The sequence below is a fragment of the Fusarium musae genome, chromosome 11 (assembly GCF_019915245.1).
Source record: "Fusarium musae strain F31 chromosome 11, whole genome shotgun sequence".
Lineage (NCBI taxonomy): Eukaryota > Fungi > Ascomycota > Sordariomycetes > Hypocreales > Nectriaceae > Fusarium > Fusarium musae.
Window position 1 is genome coordinate 173,150 of NC_058397.1, and position 15,842 is coordinate 188,991.

At 43.1% G+C, this 15,842-nt stretch overlaps 4 protein-coding genes across 4 annotated transcripts; 3 read left to right on the forward strand and 1 right to left on the reverse strand.

The window, feature by feature from the left end:
• Positions 1 to 2,739: 2,739 nt before the first annotated feature.
• J7337_013106 (uncharacterized protein) lies at positions 2,740 to 6,694 on the forward strand (the record flags this gene model as incomplete). The annotated part of the gene is made up of 7 exons (XM_044830602.1): positions 2,740 to 2,871; positions 2,926 to 2,991; positions 3,042 to 4,202; positions 4,815 to 5,518; positions 5,566 to 5,581; positions 5,763 to 5,922; positions 5,976 to 6,694. 7 exons carry the CDS (start codon positions 2,740 to 2,742, stop codon positions 6,692 to 6,694), a joined length of 2,958 nt encoding a protein of 985 aa, XP_044673877.1.
• A 441-nt stretch (positions 6,695 to 7,135) lies between these two features.
• On the forward strand, positions 7,136 to 7,695 carry J7337_013107 (uncharacterized protein; the record flags this gene model as incomplete). Its single annotated transcript, XM_044830603.1, has 2 exons — positions 7,136 to 7,526; positions 7,685 to 7,695. The coding sequence occupies 2 exons, from the start codon at positions 7,136 to 7,138 to the stop codon at positions 7,693 to 7,695; spliced, it is 402 nt and encodes a 133-aa protein (XP_044673878.1).
• A 3,050-nt stretch (positions 7,696 to 10,745) lies between these two features.
• Positions 10,746 to 11,423, forward strand: J7337_013108 (uncharacterized protein; the record flags this gene model as incomplete). The annotated part of the gene is made up of 3 exons (XM_044830604.1): positions 10,746 to 10,801; positions 10,857 to 11,343; positions 11,403 to 11,423. The coding sequence occupies 3 exons, from the start codon at positions 10,746 to 10,748 to the stop codon at positions 11,421 to 11,423; spliced, it is 564 nt and encodes a 187-aa protein (XP_044673879.1).
• A 2,158-nt stretch (positions 11,424 to 13,581) lies between these two features.
• On the reverse strand, positions 13,582 to 14,406 carry J7337_013109 (uncharacterized protein; the record flags this gene model as incomplete). The annotated part of the gene is made up of 1 exon (XM_044830605.1): positions 13,582 to 14,406. One exon carries the CDS (start codon positions 14,404 to 14,406, stop codon positions 13,582 to 13,584), a length of 825 nt encoding a protein of 274 aa, XP_044673880.1.
• Between the last annotated feature and the right edge of the window lie 1,436 nt (positions 14,407 to 15,842).

Genomic DNA, 15,842 nt, shown 5'->3' on the forward strand with positions numbered 1-15,842 from the left:
GATATTTTGACTTCAGTGAGCTCAGTCGGAAGATCAAAGTTCAGGGGATTGCCGTTTTAATTATGTAACCTGTATCATCAACCGAGGGATTTCTTCTCCTGGCAAGTTTCTGTAACATATTGGCAGACTCTATTATTACTGTATCAAGAAATGCTACCCGAGCCAAAACGCCAAGTTCTGATGGCCATTTGAGCTCTCAGCCACAAGTCCCGAGATAAAAGACATCTAAACGCGTGTAATACCCACTATCGCTGATCCCGAGCTCCCGGATCTGCGTTTAGCCCTGCAATAGGATGAGGAACCGTTAGAAATAAAGTTCAGGGGACTCCTTGTCTCGGTAAGTGGTATAACGCCATGGCAGACTATTTTAGCTCGGTTCGATGCTTTTCAACACGTCTCGTATCTTTAGAGATTTTCTCCACTTTTTGGAAACTTGTTTCAACCTCTGAATCATGTCACAAATGGTCTGGCGATGGATCGATACTTACAGATCTCACAGGAAAGATTATTACTCTTGTTGACTATGGGTCCTCTGAGGGAAAGAACACGTGAGTCTTCTCTAGCCTCGACTCAAAAGTAAAGTGAAGAAGCTGATATTACGTAGGATCCGCCTTCTTGCCAACTATCTTTCCGCCTTGCCGGGCTTTCGTCTGCAACTCTCGTATTCAACGATACACCATTTAATGACTTTTCCAGCCTCGCCAGGACCATCAAGAACAACTGGTCATCGCTCTCACAGGATGTTAGACTATCCATCAGTCCCTTGATGGTCACTCTATCCTTTTTTGGACAAGTCCTGCCTGATAATTTCGTTGATGCAGGGTTTTCCTTCACGGCGCTTCATTGGCTACAGCACATGCCATCTTTATGGGATACATCAGACCTAGCTGGGAATGCCCACGAAGATCTGGTGTCTTTCTTGTCCGCTCTCCACAGGGAAATTCGACCCAACGACACCTTGACACTCTGCATTCCCTGTCATGGAGAGATTGGGGTTGACCCTGCGGTTGCGTGTCTACAGGCTAGCATTCGCAACCTCGCAAGCACCTATCATCTGGATCCGTGAGTCACAGTACACTTGCCGCTGTACTTCCGGACCACGGAAGAGATATTATTGTCCATCAATGCTGAACAAGGAAAATGGGAGGTTAAATCTCATGTGGCAGTCCTAATCATGCACCTTTTCATGGTCTCCAGCCGTTTCAGACAAAGAAGGTGCTGATATGTCAGCCAGAGTCAGGTATGCCGCTGGTGTTACTGGTTTTACAACTGCCGCATGCTCCCGGTTCTTGACGGATGAAACGGGGGCCTACCCAAAAAAGAGAGACCTTAACGAGCCAGCATTGCAATCAGGAGTCCTTGCAGAGGAAACTTTCCTGGAAGACTTGTCAGCTTTTTTTAAGGATGAGTTTCTTCGTTCGTATATCACAGAAGATGTTGGCTTCACCTATGCGTTTGTGTAGCTTGAGAGGCTATAAGAGTACAAGTCATGCCACAGGTGCTTCCTCAGGTGGATGAAGTCGGCATGCGATTAGATTCATTCAAGATACCAAATAAACTTATCAACTAGCGAACCACTCCTCGGTCAAGCTTACCTGAATATTTCCAAGACTTAGAATAGAGATACTGCGTTTTTTTTGCCTCAACTTGCGTGTGTACGTAAGTCGGTGAGGCGGGATGAGACCAAGATGGTGGGCAGGAATTGAAGATAATTGGTCGTATGCACCTGCGCGGGGGCTTTTGCAAATGCGCAATGCGAAATCCCGTTCCTATGCGTATTTTCTCACTGCAAATCACAATTGTGGCGGCAAATAATGGGTTGTATGCAGTTCGTAGTCGAATCATTTGGAGGAAGAATGACATTGATACCATAAACCAATGGGTTAGACCTTTCAATTGGGCCACGAATGTGTTGCCTTTCGTTTGGATTGTGGTTCGCGCAAACTAGTGCTACACTCTATTTATGATTGAATGGCATATCGTTCAAGAATGGCGCCTTGTCTCATCAAACTCTCTCTTTTCCGTCCTGCATCTGTACGTTCCTTGTACCCCAAACCCCAAAGTTGCGCCATGTCGACGTCAATTTACGACGAAGCTGTTGGCTATAAGCCAGAGCAGAAGCTCGACGAACCCATCACTGACCTTTCATTTAGAATCATCTTCATCCATGGTCTAAGCCTCCCTTGCACCCGTGATGCTAGAAGATATGGCGATAGTGAAGTGGTGGGACTAAAACCGATTAAATCGCCATTCGACTTTCCGCGAACGATAGCATATGCCTTCTATCACGGTCATAATCTTCTGGACAACGTGAAAAATATCCCCGAAGCAGCAAAAGCACTGTGTACAGCACTTGGTGACGAAGGCAATTGATTCCCCTCTCTTATTGTGGACGTCGCCCACGAATGATTGTGATAACTAACAGTAAAGACAGGAACGGGGATCCCATATAACTCGTCTAATAATCTGGTACTTAATTCCTATGTTGAGACTCTGACAATTAATTAATTTTCATAGAGCCGCAAGAGAACTATCCTTATTTGCCACGGTTCTGGTGGCTTTATTGCCAAAGAAGCACTTCTGAGATCGTTGGATGGGTCTGATACTTACCAGACATTTCACCCATTGATTATAGGTGTTATTTTCATTGGAACACCTCATTCGACTACAGATGAAAGGCTACATGATCAATTGAACTTCATGCGACAACCTCAGGCTCATTCTTCACAAGTCATCAACATGGAGACCGTTGCTTCAGTCAAAAGTCTTCTTCAAAGTTTTAATAGTATCTTTTGGTCTCGCCTTGGATTCATGCCTGTATCGTTCTTTGAAGAGCTGGATTCACCTGGCACTCCAGAAATGTTTGGCCCTGTAAGTTTGCTTCTGCCTGTACAGTCCTCATACTTACTGTTTGCGTTGAATCAGATTGTCAACTCTGAGGATGTCCATGTTGAAGGGCAGAAACAGATTGGTCTTCACGCTGATCACTGGGTATGTATGCCCAGCTCATTTCGCTTCCGATGGTGGCTTATCTTTTTTAGAACACCTGGAATTTCTCCGATCCTCTTAGCTCTGCGTACAAAGCCGTAGCTACGGTGATACATAGCTTTTATCATGATCCTCAAAACATGACGGCCGAGGCCCCCTTCCAACCAATGGACCCTGATATCTCTGGTTGGTTCTTGTCTTTACTCAAAGAAGAGCGGCGTTACTCATCATGCTTAGGACTCCTTCGATCTCTCCAGGTCAACAACATCGAATTCCTGTCAAAAGCAATGAAAGGGACTTGTTCCTGGATTTTTGAGAACCATACCTTTGGATCCTGGCTTGAACAACCGTCAGGACTTCTGTGGGTAAAGGGTAAGGCAGGAAGCGGCAAGTCAACACTTTTGCGATACATACATCAAACTGTGACGTTTCGAAGACCTACGTCTCTCCTCTTCTTTCAGTTCAACTACTCTAGCCACACTTCTATAAACGCCATGCTTCGTTCTCTGATCTTTCAGCTGCTTGCCGCAAGCCCCAGTTACCAACTCTTCAGAATGCGAGATACATACGCTATACGAACAGAAACCCACGGGGATTATGGCACTAATTGGCAGTGGGGTGACGGCGAGCTGATTTCATATCTGCAAGATTCATTCCTACGAGCTACTCAAGATAATACGCATATTGTGGTTATTATCGATGCCTTAGACGAGGCTACTGAGGAGCTTTCAGTCAACTCGGTCATTCTCGATATTCTTAGCATCCCATCCATCAGAATATGTGCTTCATCACGATCAAGCCCCAGGTTTCCTGGCCTCGACTTCCATACCATAACCCTGGAGGATCTCAACACCGCTGACATCATTTACTACGCCAAATCGAGAGTCTCATCGGCCGAATGTGATATTTCCACTGTAGAGGGAGATTTGATACAGAGTTTGATTGAGGCGTCAGATGGCATGTTCTTATACGCCGATCTAGTCCTTTCAAATCTTGAAATATGGTTCAATCAACAGGAAGGTCAACTCAGTCACATCGATTTCCCTAGAGGTCTCGTGGACCTATACTCCTTGATCCTCGCCGATATTGAGTCCAGCCAGAAGAGTCGAGATATCTTTCATCATATCTTCCGGTGGGTCGCTTTTGCGACACGTCCTTTGACTGTTTCTGAGCTCACCAATGCTTTGGCATTTGAAAATGTCCAAGGATATGAGGTCTGCACCCATAGCCGTCCATTTCGAAGAGAAGAACCAAGCGGATATCGGGACCTTTGTGATTGCGCGGATAGGATCACTTCCCAATCTTGGGGGTTGATTGCGGTGCAATCCCCCCTTACTTCTCCTAGGCAGCCTGTGGTCAGTTTCACTCACCACAGCGTGTCTCAATTCTTGATGTCGTACGAGCCATTATCTTTGCAACCCTACTATCTTTCGTCCGAAGGACACGAAGCTCTTGCATCATCCTGCTGCGAGATTATCCGCTCGGAGACACTTTCCTGCCGTACAAGCCACAAAACCTGGTCTGAGAACTGGGAAATCACTTCATATGCTTTAGAGAGCTGGATTCCACACCTCAGGAAGGCACTGCAGTTAGGTTCATCTTGCTCCAAGCTCTTATCAGAGCTCTCACAGAATGCCTTCTTAGAGACATTTCTTGCTATAAATGAGAGTGTTGCGCTCAACTCTAAACAATGGCGGCGTTTGACACATAAGCATACCATCGATAGGTCTTGGCGAGCAAAGCAGTTGAAGGGGTCGACTCCATTACATTTAATGTGCATTGCAGGCCATGTTGACTCATGTGAACGATACATATCATTGGGCGAGACCTACAACGACCGAGACTCCTTATATGGTATAACGCCGCTTGGATGGGCTGCAGCATATGGCCATGCAGAAGTTGTTGATCTTCTACTTAACCACGGGGCCACAGTTGACTACACTTCGAATGGCACCTCACCGTTAGATCTGGCCATCCGTCGCGGTAACAAGAGGGTAGTGGAACTGCTTCTCAGCAAAGGCTCAAGTATGAAGCAACCCACTGTCACCACCCAGCAAGCTTTATCTCTAGCAGCATCGCTGGGTAGAGCTTCAATTGTCGACATCCTGATTTCCTATGGAGCCAACGCTCTAGCAGCTGACGAATTTGGTTGGAGTTCACTTCAAATTGCGATCGCGGCTGGCAAAAGGGTAACCCTCGCGCGACTGCTCTCTACGATACCGAAGACATCTTTTGAGAGGCTCAGAGACCTCCCACCTCGCAACCTTCCAGGCTGGGTACAACGCATCTTGTTAGCATTCGGGCTTGGACTTTGCTGTCGTGGGTCTGGCAGTTGTTCAGCTTCTGCCACAAACGCTGGCCCAATCAACCCTGGGAAAGGGTCAAAACGGGGAGGCCAGGGTTCGAGGAAACGCGGTCGGGACACAACTGAGAACATGGACGAAAGTGATCAGCAGAGCATGGCCCCTCCACCACAGAAGCAATCCCGGCATACCTTTGAACTACGGTTTGCATGTCCATACAACAAAAGGTGCCCCAATCGGTTCGGGGGTGCTTGCTCCAACTTTGGATTCCCAGATATGCACCGTCTGAAGTAAGTAAACAAATAAAAATATCACAGCAGCCACAGCCTTTGTCACTCACACTTTGATAGAGAACATCTATTTAGGCGACATTTCCTAGGATGCGACAACAAGACTCGATGCGGGAGGTGCAAGGCAATCTTTCCAGAGAGTGAAATTCAGGATCATCTTATTTTGACAGTGGCTTGTCAGCCCCTGAGAGTTGCTCTGAACTATGAGGATGGTTTTGACACGAACCAAAGCGACACATTGAAATCTCTCAAGCCCAAGCAGTTCGAGACACCAGTTCACCACTGGGAGAAGACATTCAATACGGTATTTCCTGACTGGACAACGGATTTGCCAAGCCCTTGTAAGCAGTACCGTCAGCATGTCTGTTTTGATTCACCCACTGACAAGACCAAGATCACGAGACAACCGAGACCGAATGTCGTATCAGGGTTGCTGCCAGGCTTCGTAGCGAAGAGTTTAGACAGGAGGTCTGGAGAAACCCTAGCAATATGGGGAGGGAGGTTTTCGAGCAACTGGCCAACCTTCTCGATCCTTGGCCAAGAGCATCGGCTAGGCCTGGCAACCAGAGCCCAAGCCTTCCTGACGAGCTACCTATACGGCCAGCTTCAGTACAGGAGCAGGTTTCAACAGAATTGAACCCTTCTCTCGAGATTGGCTTGTCCATGGAGCCGCGAGGGGGGGCTGCTTCTTCAGAAGCCCTTGCAGCAGCACCTGTACTCGACTCATCAGCTCAGATCTATCGTCCAATTCCGCCTCACTTTTTATTCCCCCAACAGGTTTCCGATACTATGTCCCTCTCTCTTTTCAGTGGGACTGGTTCACTCAGCAGCTTTGGTCCAGGCCAGGAATCGATGTACGGTGACTCGGATGCTAATGATGCTTCCATGAGCTCTTGGGACTGCTCTTTCGCCAATGCCCAGATGGGACAGATTCCTAATGATTCTTTGGAGTTCGATTTCAACGCCTCAACTCCAGCCAACATTCCCCATTCCTCAAGATCCGAGAATCAGTTCAACCGCAACCGGGACTTATCCACTTCAGGCGACACGCAGCCAGGAGAATATGAAGACACCACTAATACATCCTGGGCGCCTTCTAGAACGGCTGATTGAAGATGCATTGAGAGCTTATTGTCTGTAATTATTCCTTGTGGGCAAACAGGATTGTAACGCTTACTACACTACAAAGGTCATGTTTAAAGCGTACTGTAATGTGACACAATAATGGTGTAACAAAGTCTCAGAAAATAGATAGACAATATTGTTCAAATTTGGTGATTCATACAAACGCGGTTTTCCTCTTATCAGAGCATTATTCTAATTTTGCCCTGATCTAGGCTCATGAGTCCATGACGAAACATCCATGGGTTTTGGTGGTCCATGTACACTGATTGCGTAAGGCGCAGTTCAATTCAGCTATGCCTTCACCGACAAGGCTTTTTTCTAACGTATTCTGCTCTCAAGCTTCAAATCTCACCGAGTATTGTAACTTATTTCTTCTTTGTTCTATCTCTCATCCTCTTCCATTTGCAGGCCTACAGAACCAACCACGAAATGGCTGATCCAGTTGGCATAACCGGCACAGCCGTTGGAACCGTTTCCTTTGGACTTCAGCTATACAGCGGCATATCAGAATACCTCGATGTCGTTAAGGGGCGCGACGAAGACCTCCAATCGGCGAAGGAATATGTGAAGATACTGCGGGATAATCTTGGATTGATCGAAGAGACCATTGGCGCGATCGGCGGCGAATATACAGTGGCTAGGCATGCTATTGAGCAGTTTAAATACTCATGTGAAACTGAGCTCAAGGGCTTAGAGGTATTGCTTCAAGAACTGAAAGGTCCCTCGGCGGATCCTACCAATCGCACAGAACAGGTCAAGAACTCTATTCGCAAATTCAGCTATCCTTTCGAGAAACAGGACATTACCAAGCTTCAGGATAGTTTAAGCCTAACTAACCATTGTGTTAAAACCGAAGTGTATTTTCTAACCTTATGACTGACTCATAAACTCAATACCGCCACTACCTTCTGATTGCCCTGAACCTTCTTCTAAATATTATTAAAGTTAAGGGGAATTCTATTAATATACTGCTGCTAGAATTTATCTAGATATATTATATAAATAAGCTTTTATTTAAGTATTAAAAAGGAAAAATATCTCTATAATAATATATAAGATATAGCTAATAAAGTCTTATAATAAAAATAATATAATATAATACTTATTTTTTAATATATTATATATAAGGTACTATATATAATATTAAAAAAATATAATAACTTTAAAAGTAAGTCTTAAAATTATATAATATTATTACCTTTAACTTTATAATTTAATTAAATAAATAGCCTTAATTTATAAATATAAAAAGATATTTCCTTTAACTTTATAAGCTAAATGCTTTTTTTATTATTATTTAATTAAAGTAATTAATATTAAAGCTTTAACTTTAAAAGCTTAATTTTAAATAAATTAAAGATTATAAAAACTAATATAAAATATAATATTATATCCTTAGTTTAACTATTATTTTATTATTAATTTTACTTTATCTGTAGTTTAGATATAAAGGCAGTTGGTTATATGCCTAGGTATATATATTTAATTAATAGAAGTTAATTTAGCTTTTACTAACTAACTTATATATAAGTTAACCTTTTTCCTTTAAACCTTTAAACCCTGCTATTACCCTGCCTTTACTTAACTCTATTTATAAATATGCTTTAATTTTATATAATTAAAAAGATATAGTATAGATAATTAGCCTTAATAATTATATTTTTAAGCTACTTTTTATATAAAGCTAAACTTATTAATATAATAAAAAAAGCTATTTCCTTTATATTAAAAAGTAGGCTTTTTTTAAAAAAGGTCTTTAGCTTATTAAAGCTAAGGAAAATAACTTTTTATATTTATAGATTAAGGCTATTTATTTAATTAAATTATAAAGTTAAAGGCTATACTATATAACCTTAAGACTTACTTTTAAAGTTATTATATTTTTTAATATTATATATAATACTTTATATATTATTATAAAGATATTTTTTTTTTAATAAAAAACTTAAAATCTTAAATAAATTAAATTAATAATAATAAAATCTTTATTATAAAAAAGTAAATAAAATAATTAAATAATAGCTATAAGCCCTTAATAGCTTATTATTATTATATAAAGCTTAATAATAATAAAATATTATATTATTAAATTATAAAAATATAAAGTATTTAAATATTATTTATTATTTAATTAAAGACTTAAGTATTAAATAAATTTATTTTAAATATTAAAATAACTATACTCTTAATACCTTATTACTAATTATACTTTTAGTAATTACTGTTTTTATATATTAATAGTTTAATAAAGATATATTATATAACTTAATTTTAATATTTATGCCCTTATACTAATAAACTACTAAAACTAGGATAGAGAGTAATGATACTAAGATTGCATTAGCAAAAAGGCATAAATACTAGTCGATCTTGATCTTCAGTCAAGGCCTTATAGAGTCCTTGGGAATAATAAATAATATTAACTCGGGCTTCGATGCCATCAGAAGAGTTTTAGTTAGTATAATCAAATGAACATTCGGGGCTGGGTGCTTTATAGCTTATGACGCGCTGTGCTCAGATATGCTAATTTGCTGCTGTTAGTCGGAATTGGGTGCTGCTGACAAGGAGCGAGCAGGGCCCTTCTGTTATGACCGCACAACTGCGCCCAAGATCCTCACTCAACGACGAATCTGAACAGACTCAAATAACACCGAATATTCTACATAGTAGACATAACAAGAAGGTCAAGAAGTCGCGATTACTTAATTGAGGTGTCCGTATTATAAGAGACGTTAAGTGGTGAGTATTATGCGACAGGAGCTCTTAGTCCGCGATAGCAATCACCACACTATAGTAATAATGCTTGCTAAGCAAATAATAAGTTACACAGAAAAAAAGCTATTACTGAATAATATTCATTGCCTCTCACATCTCGACCTCGGTGTTGGCGCTCCTCCCGAAGTACAGAAGAGTTTGGGGGCCATGCGATAATGGTGAAGGCAGGATCATTGATGCTACTGAGAATTGCCATTTTTAACGCCAAATCTTAGACGTAGGAGACCTCGGAATGTTTATTGCAATAAAACCAAGCATCGAGCTGGCCTTCCGCAACGTCATGTAGCGGACTGCGAGGCGGCTTTGGGCCATTTCGGCGTGAAAACATCCTTGCGGCTCTGCACCAGGTTACGTGCTCAATTTGTAGGGCTTAACCAAGTAAGAAAATGCTTTACTTTGCTGGAAGATCCTAGTCAAAAATACATCTATTGGACATTAGATAAGTTCATGCGGAAGAAATATCCCTCTAGAACCGAGATAGCACAAGGGACATAGAAATATAGGGCTAGCCCCAGTATTAATTAGCTGCTAATCAATACGCTATAAATACCAGCCTTAAGGAGGCTTGGTAGTGAGGGCAAAAGTCACGATCTGCAAGCTGTATTATTGAAGATACTTATATCTTACTATATATTATAAGAGAATAGAAGTATCTTAGATACTATAGATTTAATTAGTCTGACCTAACGTAACCGGGTATTGTGTGCCATCTCGGTTCTAAAGGGGTTCCGGAGGCCAATCGCGAGACAGAACCTACTATCTTTACCGGTTTTGGCTATTCTAAAGATTAGCATCTCGAATGAAGGGGTGAAAAATAGGTGTGAGACAAGGAAAGGGGGAGATGATCAAACAGCCACTTCTTGGTCTCTAGAGTCGAATTTCTGCTTTTGGTTTGGGCTCACCAGTAAAAAGTAATTTTAGTGTAAATCGTCCCTGCTAAGCAGCGATCGGCCAATCGGAAGCCGAAATTCAATCCGATACCCCTGACCATCACGCACGTAGCCTCAATGTGCAAAAGGAACATATAATACACTGAAGACCAGTGAATTATTTCTTTTTCACCAGCAGACTTGATAGTATTATCATCTTCACGCTTGAATCGAATCATAACATCATTTTCTGCTTGAAGTTATTGTCGCCTGGCACCATGGCCTCGTCAAGATTGACATGGGTTTATAGGCGACAAGACCGGGCCCAAGACGTGCCCAAAGCTGTTCTCGATGAGTACAAAAACATCATCCGACATTTATATTTAGATCAAAACATGACTCGCCCAGAGGTAATTAGTTACCTAAAGGATAACTACAGGTTTAACTTAAGGTAAGTCAATTCCATTTTTACATACCATCATGGCTGCTGACCAGAAATCACATAGTACCAGCCAGTTTGCGAAAGCAACAAAGCATTGGGGATTTTATAAGCAACCTCGCCAGGCCAGAACATTGGCCCGGGCGCTTGAAGCAACTGCTTTGGCGGACCCTGAGTCATCGGGCGCGATATTTGATCTTGAGGTTGATGCTTTACACGCAGCTAATGAGAATGAATCTCTTTTCCACATTGACAATACACTTAGTCCAGATTTCGATCGTCCCAAGAGCGCCAAGGATGACGAGGATTCATGCAAGGAGCCGTCTCTGAAAACAGAAGATACTCTTTCAAAGGCCGAGAAGAGCCACCAGAGAACCAGAGTATCGAGCAACGGGTGCCACACAGCGAATGTCAAGAGTCCAATGCGTATCACGAACGCACCCAAAGCCCAGATTCCATCAACTTTGAGATTTTCGCACCCCCGAGTCCTGGATCGAAATGCAAAAAGGTCTCTGGTGTGCGACACAACGCGAGAGTTGTATTTGGATTATTCGGTATGCTGCTACCTCTTCCAAGATTCCTTGGATTGTATTACGAAAAACATTCGCTTTAGTGGCAGGATTATCGCCGATGAGAATCTTGGACGCCAGTTTTTGGATCTTATGAAGTTGGCCAAACCAGCGAGCATGTGTTATTCGGTTATCAGCCTTCTACAAGATTTCCATCTCATCGAAGCTGCAGAAGTGGACGCAGATCAGACATCAGTCTTGCCTTTTACCACTGCGCAAGATCGAATGCTTTTTCACGGCTACTTGTCTGGCATCTATTCTCTTATACAAGGCCACAAGGACCAGGCTCGAAGGCATCTTGGCCGATTTCGCCAGATCAGAGACGAACTCGTCGCAAGTCCGAATTGTTCCTTCAGTATGTGGTCTATCCTTCTTATACAAGAGGACTCCGTTCATAAAGACACTCCTGACGATTTGGTTGAGAGACTGGACATTGATGATGGAGAGTTTCTCTATGTCTTTCGGTTGTGCCTGAGCTTATGTAAGGAATGGCTTGAGGTAGTCGAAAAAGGGACCTCAAGTCATGCTCTTATACAGTTTGACAGTTTATTCCTACATACCGATGGTGCTTCAACTTCACAGGAGATCTCTAGATTGATGCAAAGGCAGAGTTGCCTTGACACGTGGCTAGAGGCGGGATTCCTTTTCGCCTTCGTCTGGGGCAATGCGCAGCAGAAAACATCAATCTCATCGTCTTGGTGGAAACAAGCCGAGATATCAGGTATATCACCTTCGCATTTCTTGGCTGTTATATGCCGGATGATTGTTCATCAAACGACTGTCTCTCCATATTTGGGGAAGACATTCACATGGGAGCATGTTACTGAGAAATTCGTTAGCTTGCTCTATCTCTACGAAATCGAGGATTTCCTAACAGAAAGGCTATCACCGCGAATGATTAAGAAAGACTTCCTACAGCACTTCATCAAGCATCACACATGGTCCGAGCTAGAACCAGAGGACAACGGATCAATTAAACGTGTCCAGAACTATCAACAGAGAGTTCTAGATAACGTGATTCGACATAGGATGGATAGTGCAGAACATCACTCCTCCTTCCAGGAGACTTCGCCCCCGGCCGCAACCCTGCAAACAGATATCCCAATGGCCCCATGTATTAGCTTAGGCTCCAGCAAGTCCAACAATTCATCTTCGCGTTCCACAAGCTCGTCGCATAGTCGCCAAAGATACCTCAACTCACTGAGCAACAATCCCACCATGACTCGATCGCCAGCGTCAGGTTCCTCTCGAGGGTCTTCTATGAACTCGTTTCGGAGGTTTCAAGCGGCAAATATAGCTATTACAACACGTCTGAAAGACTATCAAGGTTTGCACATGCAAAGTCTGGATGAGCAAAGCAGTAATACTTAGTCAGAGATTCAGCGTCTCATTTGATTGAAATTTCTTACTGTGAAGACATCACTAGGGTGTCTAGCCATTGGTTTGGTCTATTCCACGTTTTTGGAGGATACAGCTGTAGAGATTGATGGTACTCGCAAGACTTTGCAAGGTTCTGTTAGTTGTCCAAAGGGTGCGGATTCTTGCCCTGATCACCCAGCACTTAGCCCTGTTCATAACTATAAGGACTAAAATATTCATAACTGGTAAGAATAGCTTGTCTCCCGTGTTTTTTATGGTCTCATGCTGATTCTGACTGACTCTGATAAGTATTAACGAGTTTCTATCATTATAAGAAGAGATGTATCCAGGTCACTCAAGACTTTGAGAAAGGGAAGGAAGTCTCCCCAGGCTTGAGAGTAATTACAATCCGGCGACCGTCTTGCTATAGGTAGTCTATCTTAGACTCCCCTTTTAGATAAATTGTCAAGATTAAACAGGCAGTAAAGAAACAGCTACTGTGGGGCTGAATCTTTACAATAGATGAGTTTTGCGAGAGGTTAACAGTTTTAACAACCAAATACATCTTAACTACGTGTTATCTGGAAAGCTTTTCCAAATTTTATTCGCTTTTATCTTTATGTCTAAACGGTATTACTTTGACAGTTTCTGATAGTAGCTTTTGTGTGACCATGATTTTTTGATCCAGGATTAAGCCCAGCGCCAAGCGCACCACGTTTTAATCTACCATTCAGCTACTGATTAGCTAACTGCCCATGGTGCAGTTTCAGTGATTCTGCTGACTATGAACCTCAGTATCCTGTTTCAACGGAACTACCAAGTACGACACAGAAGTATAACCATAGCTGCCCGGCTCTTCAGTTTCTAAACACGACGTGACACAAAGTCACTTATGATCTCCGCGACTTCCTCCGGCGCCTCTAGTAGGGCCAGATGTCCAGCTTCTTCCAGTACATGGAACTCGGCGAAGGAAATGTTACCAGAGACCTCAGACTTGACACGAGCCACCGGTTCAACTTGATCTTTGCCTCCAGAGATAACAATTGACGGAATGGAAATCCCCTTGGCTAGCTCTCGTACATCTTCATTCATGGCATGTCGTGGCCATGCTACTCTAGCAGCCGGATTTCCCTTCAACATATCCCCCACAATTTTCTTCATGGTGACGTCGGGCAGGGGCTTTGCAGTGAGAACGTTGCGGACAACAAACTCGGCGTTCCGTGCATTATCGTAGGCGCTGATTTGTTGGTCGCGCATCTCTTCAGGCAGGATCAATGGTGTTGGCGGCGCCGGACAGAGCAGGACTAAACCTGCAAGCCCATCAACACACTTCCGACCAGCAACAGCTTGCGCTACTTTTGCACCCATAGAATGCCCGACGATGATACATCTCTGCAGTTCCAGTTGTTCAATGACTAGTTCAACGTCTTGGGCGAGTTGGAGGATGGAGTACCCTGTCTCATTGGCGGGGCCACTGGAGTTACCCCATCCGCGGAAGTCAAGCCGGACAGTTGGGAAGGTTGGTGCGATTAAATCATGGACGGGAGACCAGGTTTTGGAAGAACCTCCCCAAAAGTGAAGAAAGATAATAGTTAAATGGTCTTGAGACCGTAAAGGGAATGACTGCTCGACATAGAGATGAACGTCATCTTGGAGCCGGATACGCTTGGTGGTAGAAACAAATAACATGTTTTCTTAATGATTCTCGGAGTCTAGCTTTGCGTGCAAAGAAGAGTTGAGAGTGTTGGTTTGGTAGCAACAAATTTTTTGGATGCTTTCTTAAATAGTTTCACTTTCCAGGATGAAGTCATGATAAACCCGACACGGCTCGGATACATCAGACCCTATTAGTCAGTGAAGATAATTCCGTGAGACTACGGCTATTGCAACTTGCAGATAACGTTAACCACTGATACTATACATATAGCCTTAATGGAGGTAACTCTCCAAATTCAAGCCGGAATAATATACAAGCTCCGGTGTTAGCTGGCCTCATTTTCAAAGTCATCTTGCCACCTTGTGATACCTGTTATTGGCTGCTTACTGAGTCCTATGCGAAAAGCGCGTCGAATTTCTGTTGGCTCCTCGTTCCTGAGAGGCCAACCAATAGAAGACATGCGAGGAATCTCACCGCTTATCCCCCGCTCCTGCGAAACACGCCAAGCTCTTGTGAATCAGACTGGGAATAAGACAAAACCAACAATCGGGGAGAAAGCAATAAGCTTACCAAGAGTTCAAGATACAGATCAGTGACACCAGTGAATTGACGATGTTTCCCGGCGTTTCGTTGCATACACCCTGAGATACAGGCGTCATTGCCCCTCGCACCCGCATTTATTCTCAATTATCGATATCCCCAGCACCGGTGAGATGTCCCAGTGACGAAATGTTCAATCCCTCGGTGACTGATTGAGAATAGCTTTAGGGACATTTGCGCAGCTCTGGGTACGGGAGTCCTCAGCGAGGATGATTACGCGAAATTTATCTGTATTCTTGAGAGTGGAAGGTCAATATCAACAGTACTGTCACTGCCAGCGATAGGGTCTTATGCTGCTCTTTCCGTTGTCAAATGTCAACCCGAGTCAGCTGAAGATGGTCCCAGAGTTTCTGCAAGCCCCGTCGATAATTCACACACATTCGCGCTCCGTATGAGCGTCCCCTTAGTCTTTAAGGTATTCGGTGTCTCGGACGCCGTTCAGCAATTGTTGCAAGAAGCAATTCCCCGAATTAACTACGAAAGTCCGCGAGAAGTGCCAAATACCCCATTGGTTGAGTTGCAGTGGATTCAAGATTATGATATGATAATTGATCAGGTAGTTGGTGACTTGGTAGGTTGAACGATAAAATAGAATAATATTATATTAACTTAGGATCAATCAGATTGAACAAGGCATTCTGCCACAACAGCCTTTTCGAAGGTACAAGTCGTTCTATCAACATCAGCCCTGATCTGTTTCTGTTCCGCCTGATTGGATCAAGATAATTATACCCTTTACCTTGGTAGATCACGTTTGTCAGGTTTCGATAGCGGCGACAACTGTTGCGAAGCAAAACGTTACTTGGGACACTAAGACGGGGATAATCCTTGGCAGCGATATTTTGTTCTCAACACTCGCCAAATCTTG